Source organism: Balaenoptera physalus, assembly GCF_965194825.1.
Source record: "Balaenoptera physalus genome assembly, chromosome: 4".
Taxonomy (NCBI): Eukaryota; Metazoa; Chordata; class Mammalia; order Artiodactyla; family Balaenopteridae; genus Balaenoptera; species Balaenoptera physalus.
The window spans coordinates 28,376,042-28,392,599 of NC_138891.1; the positions used below are offsets into that span (position 1 = coordinate 28,376,042).

The 16,558-nt window shown below is 37.5% G+C and overlaps 1 protein-coding gene across 3 annotated transcripts in view; it reads right to left on the reverse strand.

The window, feature by feature from the left end:
* Window positions 1-6,984: 6,984 nt before the first annotated feature.
* The window catches only part of PLSCR4 (phospholipid scramblase 4), a 39,307-nt gene continuing 29,733 nt past the window's right edge, over window positions 6,985-16,558 (reverse strand). For 2 of the 3 annotated variants that reach the window (XM_082461297.1, XM_082461298.1), the window contains exons 5-9: window positions 16,096-16,138; window positions 14,946-15,172; window positions 13,202-13,363; window positions 11,347-11,505; window positions 6,985-10,468 (exon numbers count right to left, since the gene is read on the reverse strand). In XM_082461297.1, coding sequence (XP_082317423.1) covers window positions 10,415-10,468; window positions 11,347-11,505; window positions 13,202-13,363; window positions 14,946-15,172; window positions 16,096-16,138 — 645 coding nt within the window. In that variant the 3' untranslated portion in view covers window positions 6,985-10,414. The remainder of the gene's footprint in view (window positions 10,469-11,346; window positions 11,506-13,201; window positions 13,364-14,945; window positions 15,173-16,095; window positions 16,139-16,558) is intronic. The other variant, XM_082461299.1, reaches the window with a different exon arrangement.

Here is a 16,558-nt window from a genome sequence, read left to right on the forward strand (position 1 = left end):
TCCCTTTAAAAGTTACAGAGCTATCAGTGAAGGAAATGGCATAAACTCTTCCTGATTTCCACGTCCAGGCAAGTCCTGTAGCCTCATCTCAAACATGTGCCATGAACATGTTGTAAACAGACATACACAAAGCCCTATAGAATGGGGAGAGATATACAAACACAGAAAACAGAGAGAAAAACAGAAATGGCCTAACTAGTAGAAAAAATGATAGCAAAGCCACGTAAGGGGATAAAATAGACACTTAGCATTGCCAGGAATAATCCTCATTGCTGACTCTCACCCCATCCACCAGATCCCGGAATGAAATATTCCCACATCCTGAGCCACGTCATCTGTTCCACGTCATCTGATGGGCCAGCAGGCAGACAGGACACATCCAGGCAAGAGTTGTGTTCAACTGTCCATTTGTCTGTATTTCCATTTCCCTACTCAGGGTAGTGTTATGATTGTCTTTGCACAACTGACACTCCATTTTGAACCAGCAATTATATTCTTCAAAGCAGGAAAATCTATCAAACAATAAATAGACTTTTACCAAAAAATCTAAATACATATTTTAATAAGGAAATTGAACTCAGATGTGAGTGGTGACTATAAAAGGTATCAATTGTATCAGTGGATGAATGGATAAATAAATAAAGTAACCCTCTATGTTACCCATGACATAAACATTTTAAATGTTTTTGTTGTTGTTTTTGTAACACTGTAATTTAGTTTCTCCTTTGTAGTTAGAAGACCTCTGTGAAATTAATACGGTGTATTGAAGTACTGTAGACTCTATAAGCATGTGCTTAAAAATGAGTTAGAAGATTAGAAAAGTTTTAAACTGGGTTTTAATTTTTTTATTGGTTAAAATTCTGGTGTTATGAAAGATGTTGCATTAAAATGTTTTAAATCGCTGCTAAATTCTTGGTCTGGTGTAAGGAAATTGGAATAAAGAATGGAAGCCTGGGAATTCTCTGGCGGTCCAGTGGTTAGGACTCGGTACTTTCACCGTGGCGGCACGGGTTCAATCCCTGGTTGGGGAACTAAATCCAGCAAGCCTCTTGGCGCAGCAAAAAAAAAAGAATGGACATCCATTTTTACTTCTGGTTCTACTACTAATTCCTGCTATAACTTTGGACACATGACCAGGGCCTCTCTCAATTTCTTCGTTTATATATTAGAATGTAGAGCAGATACACCTTAATGCCCTTCTAACTCTAAAGCCCTTTGATTCTATTCATTAAAAGTTATAGATTAGTACCAATATATTCCTGACTGAAAAAAAATGAGCAGAGCGTACTAAAGAAATCCACAAGCTGGTGCTGCCCCCTATAGTAGACTGACAAGGTGTAGGGCGTGCTGTAAAACTAGACAAATATTTTGTCATTCTAATTGTGTCTCTCTGGCACCCTCTATGTGCCTAGTGCTGCAAAATCAAGAGTTTTTAAAACTGTCTAATTGCTAACTGTTTTTATGTGTTATAATGAGAGAAATTAAAACTTAAATAAATTATATTTAATGACCCGTTAGCTAAGACAATTTGAGCAAACATGTTTTTTTAAAACTGTTCAAGGAAAAGAATGTTCCTGTAATTTCGCCAAATAAATTTATGAGTCTGATTTACAGAAGAGCTGGCACCATTTTATTTATTTTTATTTTCAAGTATAATATTTTTATTATACCTAGTTAAAAATTTTTTTTCATTGAAATATAGTTTGTTTACAATGTGTTAGTTTCAGGTATACAGTAAAGTGATTCAGTTACATATATTTATATAAATGTGTGTGTGTGTTTTAGATTGTTTTCCATTAGAGCTGGCACCATTTTAAATGAATCACTTTTTACTTAACAACAGCATTAGAAACATTAAACATGTTTAGTGCTGCTGGAGGGGCAGGGTGGCAGTTGGGACTCTCTCCAGAGAAAAAGGCAATGGTTGATGTCATTTTTGCACTCTCTCTCTACCCCGACAGCACAGGAGGGCATATGTGGATGTGACACCCTCACACTGCCTTGCTGAGGCTGGCAGGGGTGAAAGGTTGCAGCACCCTCAAGCTCCCCGTCTCGGACCAGTGAGCATGAGTTGTGGCATCATTCTCCCACTCTCTTGCTAAAGCCTGCAGTCATGCGCACAAAGGCACTCTCCTGCTGCATCACTGCAGCTGTCTGGCAGGCAGGGTCAAGGCATTTCCCCACTGCCTCTCTGGCAGTGTGATCTGACTCCAAAAGTAAAGGCAACAGAACAAAAATAAATAAGTGGTACTACATTGAACTAAAAATCTTCTGCACAGCAAAGGAAACCATCAACAAAATGAAAAGACAACCTACAGCATGAGAGAAAATATTTGCAAATCATATATCCAATAAGGAGTTAATACCCAAAATATACAAAGAACTCATAAAACTCAATAGCAAAAGACCAACAATATAATTTAAAAATGGGCAGAGAATATGAATAGATAATTTTCCAAAGAAGACATGCAGATGGGCAACAGGCACATGAAAACATGTTCAACATCACTAATCACCACAGGAAAATGTGAATCAAAACCACAATGAGATATCACCTCACACTTGTCAGAATGGCCATCATCAAAAAGACAAGAAATAACAAGTGTTGGCAAGGATGCGGAGGAAAGGGATCCTTTGCGCACTCTTGGCGGGAACGTAAATTGGTACAGCCACTATGGAAAATGTTATGGAAGTTCCTCAGAAAAGTAAAAATAGAATTGCCATACAATCCAGCAATTCTACTTCTGGGTATTTACCCGATGAAAACAAAAACACTAATTCAAACAGATACATGCACCCTCATGTTCACTACAGCATTATTTACAATAGCCAAGATTTGGAAACAACCTAAGTGTCTACTAAAAGATGAATGGATAAAGAAATTGTGGTATATCTGTATATACATGTATCTATCTCTATCTATCTATCCACACACACACAATGGAATAATACTCAGCCATAAATAGAAAGAAATCTTGCCATTTGTGAAAATATGGATGGACCTTAAGAAGTTATGCTACAGGAAATAGATAAAGATAAATATTGAATGATTTCCTTTATACGTGGAATCTAAAAACCAAAACAAGAATCATAGGTACAGAGAACAGTATGGTGTATGCCAGAGGGGAAGGGGGTTGAGGAGTGGGTCAAATGGGTGAAAGGGAGTCAAGATGTACACACTTCCACTTACAGAATAAATAAGTCATGGGGATGGAATGTCCAGCATCGTGACTATAGTCAGTAACATTGCAGAGCATACTTGAAAGGTGCCAAAAAGTTAATTTTGTATGGTGACAGATGGGAGCTAGAGGCATACCTCATTTTATTTCACTTCACTTTATTGTGCTTGCAGGTACTACGTTTTTTACACATTGAAGGTTTATGGCAACCTTGTGTAGAGCAAGTCTATCAGTGCCATTTTTTCCAAAAGCATTTGCTCGCTTCATGTCTCTGTGTCACATTTTGGTGATTCTTGCAATATTTCACACTTTTTCAACATTATTATGTTTTCTATGGTGATCTGTGATCAGTGATCTTTGATGTTACTACAACTTGCTAAAGGCTCAAATGACAGCATTTTTTAGCAGTAAACTATTTTTAAATTAATTAAAAATTAATTTAATTTTTAAATTAAGGTTTTTTAGACATAATGCTATTTTACACTTGACAGACTACAGTATAGTATTCACATAACTTTTACATGCACTGGGAAACAGAAAAAAAATTGTGTGAATCACTTTATCGCAATATTTGCTTTACTGTGGTGGTCTGGAACTGAGCCCGCAATATCCCAAGGTATGCCTGTAGATTTATTGTGGTGATCATCTCACAGTATACAATTATCAAATTATTGTGTTGTACACCTGAAACCAATATAACGTTATATGCCAATTTTACATCAATAAATTTTTTAAAGATAACAAATGTTCATTGAGCATCTTAAATGTACAACTGTCTTGAGCTCTATGTTTACTGTAATAAACCATCAATCCCTGCTTTGCTTGATGAAAATTTACTAAATTGACCATTTCAGTTACATTCACCATGTATTCAGTTTGCCAACATGCTGTAAAATGCATCCTACTCATCTCCAGCAGTGTTAGGAAGTTAACCTGAGCTTATGACACAACCAGCCAGCCTGACTGTCTGATTAAATGGGACAGAAATATATCACCCAACACTTCAGATTGTGCTAGTGACATGGTCTCTATTGAATATGCCAACATCCCATTGAACACATGTCCACCCTGGTCCTCAAAGATGTGTATTTTGTTTAAAAATCTGTCTCATCCACTAGCCTGTGAGCCCCTGAGAGTAGTAATTATGTACTTTTCACATTTGTGCTTCCCTCTGCTTCAGAAATAGCTCAGTGTCTGAATTTAGAAGATGCTCAATAAAGTAATGATTGATAGAGTGAAATAGTAGAGAGGATGTTAAAACTTTTTACAGGCTACTATAACAAATATTGCAAAAATATATCCACTGACTTTATTGTTATTCATTAGGCAAAGGTGAATGTCTACTGAGTGAATGCCTACCGTGTGCTATTACTAACCATGCTACGTATAATCATGTAGCATACTATGCTGCCTCACTCTGACTAAGCTTGGAATGTATCATTCTGTTTTTCTCTTTTCTGGGTTTTACAATTTAGGAAGCTAGAGGCAAATGGGAAATGCATTCTGCAATGGTCGACCAAGTTATGGGAATAGATCCATTTTAAATATTAGCTATCACCAGCCAAAAAGCTGAATTTGGTATTCGTTGATTAAATCCAGACCTATGGGTTTCCCAAGCTTGCATCTTTCAGTATCAATTACATTAAACCTTGACTACTGGGGGGAAAAAGGACTGAGAAGTAGCCAGCAGTCCCATCAGGGTCAGGATGACATTCCCCAGAATCACTGCTTATTCTAGACTTGAGCTTAATTTAACATCTAGTTGTTTGGAAAATTCAGCTAGTAAATTAGTCTAGTAACCAGATTTTTATAAAATTTCTGGGAAATCTGTCATTAAGAAAAAAAAATATTTGAAATGTACCCTTCACCAACAATTACAAATTCTAGCAGCTTTTCTGCATGATATACTGGCATTGAAATCATACTTAAAATTTAAATTTGTCTTAAATAACTGAATTACAAATAAGCACTTATAAATAACTTGGTTATATCAGAAAGCTAGTTACTCCTACAAAGTCCGAAGTCTTATTTAAATATTGTCCAAGTCAGCTATGGGTGAGATGCAAGGTGTGATTTATCCTGAGGCAAATTGTTCTCCAGCTGTGAACCTGTGAAACCAAACAAGTTGTGTGCTTCCAAAACACAATGGTGGGGCAGGCATAGGATAGACATCTCCATTCCAAAAGGGTAAAACAGGAAAGAATAAAGGAGGACAGTTCCCAGGTATGTCCAAGACTGAACAGGACAAACAATGTTAAACCTTAAGGCTCAAGAATAATCTTCTTTGATTCAATGATCTGCCTTCTAGACCCACTGGGATGGCAATATCACCCCAGGGCTCAGCAGGAAGGCCTGTAGCGACTCTCTGCCTGGGCTCCATGGCTCTCTGGGTCTGGGGTCCTTGGCCCATGAGTGTCCCAGGTGGCCCCATCCCCTGCAATTTAGGTAAAGGCAGCCATGTCTCGCCAGACCTGTGCCAATGGAGACAGGGTCATATGGTCATCACCAAAGTTTGCTGCCTGTGCCCTTTGGAAGGGCAACCGCTGAGGCCCATGCTACACTGGGGGTCTACCAGAGCTTCATCTGGGGTGTTGGAGGAGTGTGGCACAGACTACAGAGATCAGAGCCCTACATGTGAGATGGCACCATACAGCTGGCACAAAGGTCCCACAGGTGCTGGTGGTCCCTTCTTTGAACCACTCTGCTCCCCAGGCCCTTGCACTCAGGGCCTGTGATGGGAGTGGCAGCTCTGTTGATCTCTGAATCCCCTTTGGGGGTCGTTCTTCATTGTCTTGGAGAATAGTGCCTGGCTTCTGATCAGATGGCTGATCCATACTAATCTCCTTATCAGTCACTTGACCATGCCCTTAGTGTTCTCATTTTTTGCAATGCGGATAGGCTGAGAATTTTCCTAATCTTAAGTTCTTCTTCCCAGTCTTGAGGGAAAAAAACGGAGCTGGAGGAATCAGACTCCCTGACTTCAGACTATACTACAAAGCTACAGTAATCAAGACAGTATGGTACTGGCACAAAAACAGAAATATAGATCAATGGAACAGGATAGAAAGCCCAGAGAAAAACTCACGCACATATGGTCACCTTATCTATGACAAAGGAGGCAAGGATACACAATGGAGAGAAGACAGTCTCTTCAATAAGTGGTGCTGGGAAAACTGGACAGCTACATGTAAAAGAATGAAATTAGAACACTCCCCAACACCATACAAAAAATAAACTCAAAATGGATTAGAGACCTAAATGTAAGACCGGACACTATAAAACTCTTAGAGGAAAACATAGGAAGAACATTCTTTGACATAAATCACAGCAAGATCTTTTTTGATCCACCTCCTAGAGTAATGGGAATAAAAACAAAAATAAACAAATGGGACCTAATGAAACTTAAAACCTTTTGCAAAGCAAAGGAAACTACATACAAGATTAAAAGACAACCCTCAGAATGGGAGAAAATATTTGCCGATGAATCAACGGACAAAGGATTAATCTCCAAAATATATAAACAGCTCATGCAGTTCAATAATAAAAAAACAAACAACCCAATCAAAAAATAGGCAGAAGAGCTAAATAGACATTTCTCCAAAGAAGACATACAGGTGGCCAAGAAGCACATGAAAAGCTGCTCGACATCACTAATTATTAGAGAAATGCAAATCAAAACTACAATGAGGTATCACCTCACACCAGTTAGAATGGGCATCATCAGAAAATCTACAAACAACAAATGCTGGAGAGGGTGTGGAGAAAAGGGAACCCTGTTGCACTGCTGGTGGGAATGTAAATCAATACAGCCACTATGAAGAACAGTATGGAGGTTCCTTAAAAAACTAAAAATAGAATTACCATATGACCCAGCAATCCCACTACTGGGCATATACCCAGAGAAAACCATAATTCAAAAAGACACATGCACCCCAATGTTCATTGCAGCACTATTTACAATAGCCAGGTCATGGAAGCAACCTAAATGCCCATCGACAGATGAATGGATAAAGAAGACGTGGTACATATATACAATAGAATATTACTCAGCCATAAAAAGGAATGAAATTGGGTCATTTGTAGAGACGTGGATGGATCTAGAGACTGTGATACAGTGAAATAAGTCAGAAAGAGGAAAACAAATATCGTGTATTAACGCATATATGTGGAACCTAGAAAAATGGTACAGATGAACCGGTTTGCAGGGCAGAAATACAGACACAGATGTAGAGAACAAACGTATGGACACCAAGGGGGGAAAGTGGCGGGGCGGGGGGGTGTGATGAACTGGGAGATTGGGATTGACATGTATACACTGATGTGTATAAAATTGATGACTAATAAGAACCTGCTGTATAAAAAAATAAATAAAATATAATTCTAAATAAATAAATAAATTCTGCTTCCTTGTTGCTTAACAATCCCATCTTTACGTCCATTCTCTCAGGTTGAATTTTACTGTAAGCAGTCAGGAGGAGCCAAGCTGCACTTCAACACTTTGCTTAGAAATTGTTTCAGCTAGGTATCCCATTTCACCACTTGCAATTTCTACCTTCCACAAAACACTAGAACATGGACACAGTTCTGCCAGAGTTCTTGGCCACTTTACGATAAGGATCACTTCTCCTACAGTTTTCAATAACGTGTTCCTCATTTCCATCCTGGTCTTTATTGTCCATATTTCTACCAACATCCTGTTCATGTTTAATTAGGTATTCTCTAAGAAGAATGAGGTTTTCTCTACAGTTTGCCTCTTTTCTTCCTAAGCTCTCATCAGAATTATCTTTAAAATTCTGTTCATGGCAATCTAGGCTTTTACCAGTATGTACCTTAAAACTTCCAGCCTCTATTCCTCACCCAGTGCCAAAGCCAGTGCCATATTTTTACATATTTTTTATGCAGCATCCCCATTTCTCAGTACCAATTTCTGTCAGTCTGTTTGGGCTGCCATAACAAAAATACTGCAGACTGAGTGGCTTAAACAACAAACATTTAACTCTGGAGGGTGGGAATTCCAAGATCAAGGCTGGTAGATTATAAGGGCACTAATCCCATTCATGAGGGCTCCACCTACATGACCTATCACCTCCCAAAGGCTCCACTCCAAATACCGTCACACGGGTAATTCATAAATTTGGGGGGGGTGGTGATGGGAATACAAACATCCAGTCTATTGCAAAGCCTCAATCACAAGTCAAAAATAAAACAGTATTTTACTATAAACTATATTATATTTATTTAGAAGCTAAAAACAATATGATGAAACATGAAAACACACACATTTCAGAGAATGGCTTGTTTTGTTAATCAATCTGATCAGTTTTACACAATGAAATATCGTTAAGAAACATAAAAATTATAATATAAACTGTAGTATAAAAATATAAGAAACATAGTATTATTTTTAAAGAAAGGAATTGTAAGAGACATGTTAATACCACAAAAACTTTAAACAGAAATTTAAAATGTCATGCTAGAAGTATTTTTTTCTTAGTATTATGCATCAGGTCTTAGAATGTAGGGATGTAGGCAAGTAAAAATGAAAAGTTTACATAGTAAACTTTCTGAATACTATTGTCTGATCTGCTATATCAAATGTCAGACATCATTATAAGAAATAATATATCTGTCCATTTAAGACTACAATTGCCTTAAATATAAGGTAATTATTATTTTAGAAACAAGCAGTTTTTACATTTTTTTAGAAAGCTAGTAGTAGCATATAAAAATGAACATTACAAGAAACTGGGTAAAACAACATTTACCAGGAAAAGATGAATATAATTTAAAAATGAGGCACCTTTCTTTCACTTCAATAGGAACTGTGGGTGAAGGCCTTCATCTCATACCAAAGAACACTCAGTCTTGCTTCTTTTAACAAAGAGCAGTGGAAGAATACATTCCATTCTATGTACTGGCTGTGTTGAAAGAACACAGTTCATGTCCAGATAGGAAGCTAAAGTGCAGTAGAGGCAAGTTGATTTATCAGAGTGTAGTCACTAATACACTGTGATTTTAACTAGTTAATACAAATAAGTGTAATTTATACTTTTACTATGTTGATCCAAATAATCTTTACTGATAAGCTATAGATCCCAGAGAAGCAGCATGTTTGCTGTGTTTTATCATTTTCTTTGCATAGATACAGATTTATCTATCATTTAAATAAAAAATAGCAAAACAATATTAAGCAGTGTCTGCATTTGTAATTTTTGCTTTTACCAAGCGCTACGCAGAATGTCACATTTCAAAATTTAAAAACAAAACTCCAACTCTTGCAATTTGAACAGCACAGTTCAAATCAGGGATCTTCTTGTAAGAAAAAAAAAAAAAAATCTCCTCTGTGTCATATCAAATGAGACACAGGTTCAATAGGCAATCCTAGAGATTCGACCAAACCTATTTTACATGTAAGACATCTATAACCAAGAGAGGTTAAATGTATTAAATACAAGCTTCTCATAAGGGCACTGATGTCTCTAAATTGCTCAGAGATCTAGATTGGTTAATGGCCCTGGTAGTCTGACCCCATCTTCATACAGAGGCAGCTCCTGATTGTGTATGCTAGTAAATGAGGCATGGAAAATATAACCTTATGATATGAAAAACATGTTTTATTTTGTAATAAAATTAAAATTTCCATTGAAACTTTTATGAAGTTTGCAAAATGAGGTTCTGATACATTTGCACAGGTAAAATTTTCCTTGTGCAATAAAACATAATATTTCTGTCTGCCTTCCTTTTTGTTTTTAACAATGAAGAGTATCATTCTTTTCACCTGGAATCAAATTTGTCTTCAGTAACTGGACATGTTGATGGAGAGGAGAGGGTCAGAGATAGAAGCTATATTACTCTATCTCAACAAAGATTGCTCTAAAAAGCCCATCATTTTACTATCAATTAATGTGAAAGCTTTGGGATTCATTTTCCCTCATCTCATGTTTAAAGTGATTTCAAGTTCACTATATATATGTTTACTTGGTTAATGGGTCATAACTTTTTCAGGTAAACTCCTAGTCTACCAAGTAGACAGGTAGACAGATTCTCAATTGAAACACATGTTTAGATGTGCTCTTGCACTTACACTCTCAGCCTACCTGTCAAAGCTAATACCCAATAACAATAATCTGCAAGAGCAGATACATATATTTGTGAATAATTGAGGGCTGACTGTAAGCCCAACCAACTTTTCTGAATTTTTTTCATTAATCAGAATTGCCGATTTGCGGTATCCATCAATTATGAGTGGATGAACGTTGTGGTGGAGAGCTTTCAAAATACATGAAGTCCTGAAATTGGAAAAAGAATTATATGTATAGATAAATATCAAATTAGATAGATAAATAATTATATAAATAAAGAATGTAAATAGATAATTAGGTGCAATGCACAAAATGTTATTCTTCATAATTTATCAGGTGATCTCATTCCAGTTAAGAATAAATCAAGCTAAGGAAATCTTCATGAAGAGAACCTAATATGAAGAATAGCAATTGCAAATTTGAAACTGGGTAGTCAATAAGTTTTCCATTTGGGGTACCAATTAACTAAATTTTCATTGTTGAAAGGAGGAAAAACTTGATAATCAATATTAAAAATGTTAAATACACCAATTGCAATATGTTAATTAGGTTTTTAAGGTAAATGCTATCAATTTTTTTTCTATGCTTTACTTATGAATATTAGCCACTAATCAGACAGGAATACAGCAAGGAAATCGTACCTAATAAATCTAGGATGGTACAACACCAAGGAGTATATTGACAAAGAGGTAATAGATGAAGGGAAAGAACATCAGCTTTAGAGTTATTTTATTTCACCAAGAAATCAAAGAATAGGCATCTTTACGTAGTGAGAACGATAAGTAACATGAAATGATGACAATTACACCCACTGGATGCCTAGTATCTTTCAAGCACTTTCCTGGCCCCTTTACTCATATGATAGCTAATACTCATAACCCTGAAATATATATATATAAATAAGTATTTTCATTTCCATTTTACAAATTAGGAAACTGAGGCTTGCAAGTGTTAAACACTTTGCAAGACATATAACTAGTAAGTGGCAGAGACAGCTTCAAATCTTATTGCCTTTCTACTGTACTACACTGCTTCTCATCAGAAAGAATAATTCTCTCAGGATAACTCAGAAGCAAAAGGCTTACAATGAGGAAGCAAGCTCCAAAAATCATGGCTTTCACTGTCACATCCAGGTCTAATGGGAAGTGAATTTCAAAGTGGTCAGCATCGCTCATTGCTGATAACACACCATTCCACTTCCGAGTAATACTGCCGATACTGGATACACCATCAAGGGATATGACCTAGAAAGACAAGAATGTGACTTTATGATTGAAAGGTGTTCAACTACATGCTTTATTCTCCTGTTTATAAGCAGTTTACACTGAGGTAGTATAAATATGGTGCAGGAAATGAATATAGTAATAATATAATTTCAAATAGGGAATTATGGCCAAGAAGGGTTAAGTGCCTTGCAATTGGTTGACAGCCAAGCTGGGGAGTATCTTACAATTCTCAGGCCAGTGTTCTTTCTTCACCCTCAAATGAGTTATTAGGGAAGCCTGTCAGAGGAGGTATGATTTAAACTGATTTTGAAATTCTTTTTCATATAGCAAAGGGTGGGAATTGGGGATTGGGAGGGAGTCTTTCCCAGTCGAGGGAAACACGTTAGCAAAAGCAAGGTGGTATGATTCTTTTCACTTCACAAAATCCATATGATCACTCAGGCTTTTGTGGGCCCTGTCTTCTTAAAGTATGTCAGAATCCCAAAGGGCTTCAGCTTCTAGAAGGCACTTGCCCCAAGGATAATACCCAAACACTACATTTTGGTGATTAAAATGATCCACACTCCCTGCCCTCAAAATCTGGCTTATCTACATTTCTTTTTTTTTTTAATTTTTATTTATTTTATTTTTTGCTGTGTTGGGTCTTTGTTGCTGCACGCGGGCTTTCTCTAGTTGCGGCGAGCGGGGGTTACTCTTCATTGCGGTGCGCGGGCTTCTCATTGCGGTGGCTTCTCTTGTTGCAGAGCACAGGCTATAGGCGCACAGGCTTCAGTAGTTGTGGCTCACAGGCTCTAGAGCGCAGGCTCAGTACTTGTGGCACACGGGCTTAGTTGCTCCGCGGCATGTGGGATCTTCCCAGACCAGGGCTCGAAGCTCTGTCCCCAGCATTGGCAGGTGGATCCTTAACCACTGTGCCACCAAGGAAGCCTACACTTCCTATCTATCCATAACGGCCTTTTAATAAATAAGTAATGGTTGATGAGATGGTTATGTAAAATGAGAACTAAGGAAAGTTTATCGGGTGTCATAGAAAATATTTGAATGAGCAATTTTGGATTATCAATTTTGTTGAATTGCGAGGCATTTAGAAAGAACTCTTTAAGAAGCCCAGGAATCTCCTTTGTCACAACTGTTAAGAGTAATAAGCTATCATTTTGTGGCCATTGAGATGAAGGCAAAACAGAAGGATTTTCCTTCTTCCAGAAAATGTTATAATCCACTATAAGATTTATCCTTGTTTATCACTGTCGTCTTGTTTCTTGAGGATGCAGACAGACTTCTATCTTGCAAATAAGCAATTTGCACAACCTCAGGGGTGCTCTATTGGTTCTGTGGTATGTGGGGCCTTTTCATTACTCAGGACCTATATTCTGTTCCTGGAAATCTTTGGTAAAAATGGTTAGTGAAATACAGCCAAGAATAAAATAAAGGGATTAGGTTAGGCTATTTACTCTCAGGTTTAATGTTTTAAATGGTTTCTTCTTATCGTTATCAAACACTGAAATCATGCAAAAGAAGCTCACATTGTGGAAAACATTAAGCAATCCCCTAATGATAATTTGAAAAATTTTCAATGTCAACTGGTTAGTTAACTCTTTCCTCACATTACTTTATTCATTCACACACAAAAAAATCATCTAAAAGCGCATCATTCTGAGGTCTGTTAGTAGATGTAGAAAAAATAGTAGAAACATTTATTTTTATATTTGTTTACCTCAAAAACAGAATCTGAACCACAGCCATAGGTTGAGCATGGCCCAAGCACTCCCATCATATCTTCTTTCTTCTCGTTTTGGATGCTGTACACTGCCCTGCACAGGTTCCAGTGTTCGGCAACAAAGCCAATGGTGACGCCAGGAGGACACTGCACCTCCAGCTGCAAATGAAGCAGTGACAGAGGCGAAGGTGCTACATATATAGGTATACACATACACAGATACACACAACCTAGGTATGTTCCTAATTCGTTCAAGAACTAGGGAAACTGCCACTGGGAAAGAGTCTTCCATTATCCCCAGGCTATTTCTTAGGGTTGTATTTCAGTGAACAGCCTTGAGAGATGAAGTCATGTTCCCTTTGGGATAAAATTACTGCTTGTTATAAAATGGTCAGTTCTCCAAGCTCCATGTCCCTCAGCTGCATATGTAGCATCTACCTGGGATCCCCTGAGTCATCCCTGTAGAACTTGGGGATGAGGGGACCTACGCACACGTGCTGGAGCTCATGCTGCTTCCTGTGCTGTAATAAAGTTCTTTGCCCCTGACCTAGGGGTCTCATGTCTTCTGGCACAATCCATGAAAAAGTAACATGCCAGCTTCTTAGACTGATATCTCAGACATGACAATTGTAATAGAAAACAAAAGAGAAAAGAGGCATTCTGAAAATTGTATGTTGTGAAGACAACAGAATGTGTGTATAAGTATAGGATGAAGTGGGGATTCATCTCAAATATAAGACTGTTATTATACAAAGACAATAATGACAAAGGAGTAAGCTATCTGACAATTGCTAATATTCACTGAGCACTAAACTATTTGCCAGGCACTATGCTAACACAGTTGACATTTATTTACTATATAATCCTCAAAATAACCATCCTATGAGATAGGTACTCTTAATATCTCCATTTTATAGGTGGATAAATCAAGGCACAGAGGCTATAAGTAAATTCTATTGAAAATGCTGGTACTTAACATATAATTAAAATCCCAGTAATCCTAGCAGGTATTTTTTTCTGTCCAGTTAATGTACTAAGAACACTGAGGCTAAAACAGGTTAAGTAAATTGCCCACTTTTAAGTAGGTGGCGTATTCGAAATTCAAATTCTCTTGGATCTCTCTCTAAAACTTTTCTTTTCCCTGTAACAAACAATTTTCCTAGGGCAGCACAGATTACGGAAGAGCAACCAAACTGTAACTTGGCACACCTGCTTTCTAGTTCCAGCATCTACCAAGTGTAACACCATCCTCAGGCACTTATTCTTTTTTAGCCACCCTTTCTTTATCTGTAACAAGGTGTAGATTATGATGGGTAGAGTAAAAGTATCTGAAGTTTCTTCCGATTCTATTTAAAAGCATGTCTACATTTAGTGTGACCTTATTTGGGGATATGTAGGAACATTTAGACAAATGTGTATTCTAGGTAACGGGCTAATTTCTAATTCAGTAGACACAACGGATAGAATTGCAATCACTGACTAAATAACCCTCATTTGTGCTTGACACCGCCCCCCACCCCCAGCTAGCACCTGAAGACATGAACCCACAAGAAAAATGTCTTTGTGGTTTTTCCATAGGTAAGACAATTTGGTATTTGGCTTCCTTCCCCACCCCCCACTATCTTCTTCCATTCTGCCTGTGCCATGAAAGTCCCCTCCTGTGTAGCTTTGGAAAGAGCACAACCGTGCAGGGAAGAGTTGGATCAGGAAGAAACAACGGATGAGACTTCTGTCCTCTGACCTCTTGCCTGGTGGAGGGGCAACAGAAGCAGCAGCAGGTGCATCTGAAAGGCCTCTGCATTGTCATGACTTCTCGGCCCATACAGTCAGTGACCCGGAGCACAAAGGGCCTCAGTGTGCGATAAGCATTCCTGGTGTAGTCATCTGTGTCTTCGGTCACAAAGTAAACCATCTGGCCCAGGTTGTTTTTAATATCATATGTATTATTAGTTTCAAAACCTGTTATCACTAAAAATGAGAGAGCCATCTTATTTTAGAAGCAGTTAAAATGGGCCTCAAGAAGTCCTTTTGTAGTATTTCACAGGGGTCTAAAGCAAAAGAGCTCTTTAAAAAATTTCAGGTGAGAAATATGCAATTATTAGAATGCCATTGCAATCCATATGCCCTATAAGTATATAAGTAATTTTGAAATTTTAAAACATTTCTTTTAAGAAGTTCAGTGTAAAATGATTTTTAAAACTTTTCCATATAGAAGCAAAGATTGGCAACAATATTCCTGGAATACTTGAATTAAGAAAACTTTAATTATAAAAACATTTAAAGGAAATTATACAACAGACCATGAATTAATCAGCTTATGAAATATGCTGAGAGGATTAGGGTCATTACTAATTGCAAATAAGAAAACCAACCAAGAAAAGTCAAAGGCTCTATGTGGAGGTAAAAATGAATGAAATGAGGGTGTAGATCTGATACAGTGAGGGGAACTGAGAACAGGCATTGTGCTTACCAGGATTTTTTCTTACTTCTCCAGCATTGGACTTAGAACTCAGCAGACTGAGACTCTATTTCCAGCTCTGCCATTGATTAGCTGACTAGGGTGCCCTTGACTAGCTCATCTAGTCTTTTTGTTCCTTCTTTTCCTTGTCCATGAAAAGTGAATACGGAGGAGTTGAGACGGGTAAAGGATAGGGGGTTCGACCAAGTAAAAATGTAAAGTCCTTTTGAAATCCAAGAGCTCATGTATGATGTGTAAACAGATAAAATTATACAAAGTCCCTTTATTACTTTCTTGAAGACAGGGTAACAGAGGATAGTCTTTTCTCTTTGAACCACTAAAAAATGATCAATATAAATAAGGAACTAGATATTGGATAATGCAAATTTTCACCTGATTCAAATATTGCTGGACACTACAAAATTATACATACTTTCCAGGGGTTCAAAATGCTGAAGAACATGTATGTTGTCCAACTGTTGGGATAGAACAAAGCAATTAGGAGAGAGAGAAATAACAGAATCAAATCAAACCAGTATTAGAAGAAAAAACTGATGAGACAGAAATTAAATGTATCAATTGATACAAAAATATCTTTCTGAAACTGAATGGAATCAAAAACATTTTTATCAAGCAAAATCAGCCCATCTGCACCTGATCAGATGGTTATTAGCAGAGCCGTCCAGATAGAACACTTTCCTCCAGGTCCACCGTAAAATATTGAAACAATTCTCTAAAATATCAGAAAATCATCTTCCTGCTTCCGTAACACCACCTAGAAGAAGCTATGTTGCCTAGTTCAGTTCCTACTCATTGGTCTCTCTGACATGTCACCCACAGACTGGAGTTGTCAGGAAGTTCGGGACAGTTTAACATGGACCAGCCACAGAGAAGCC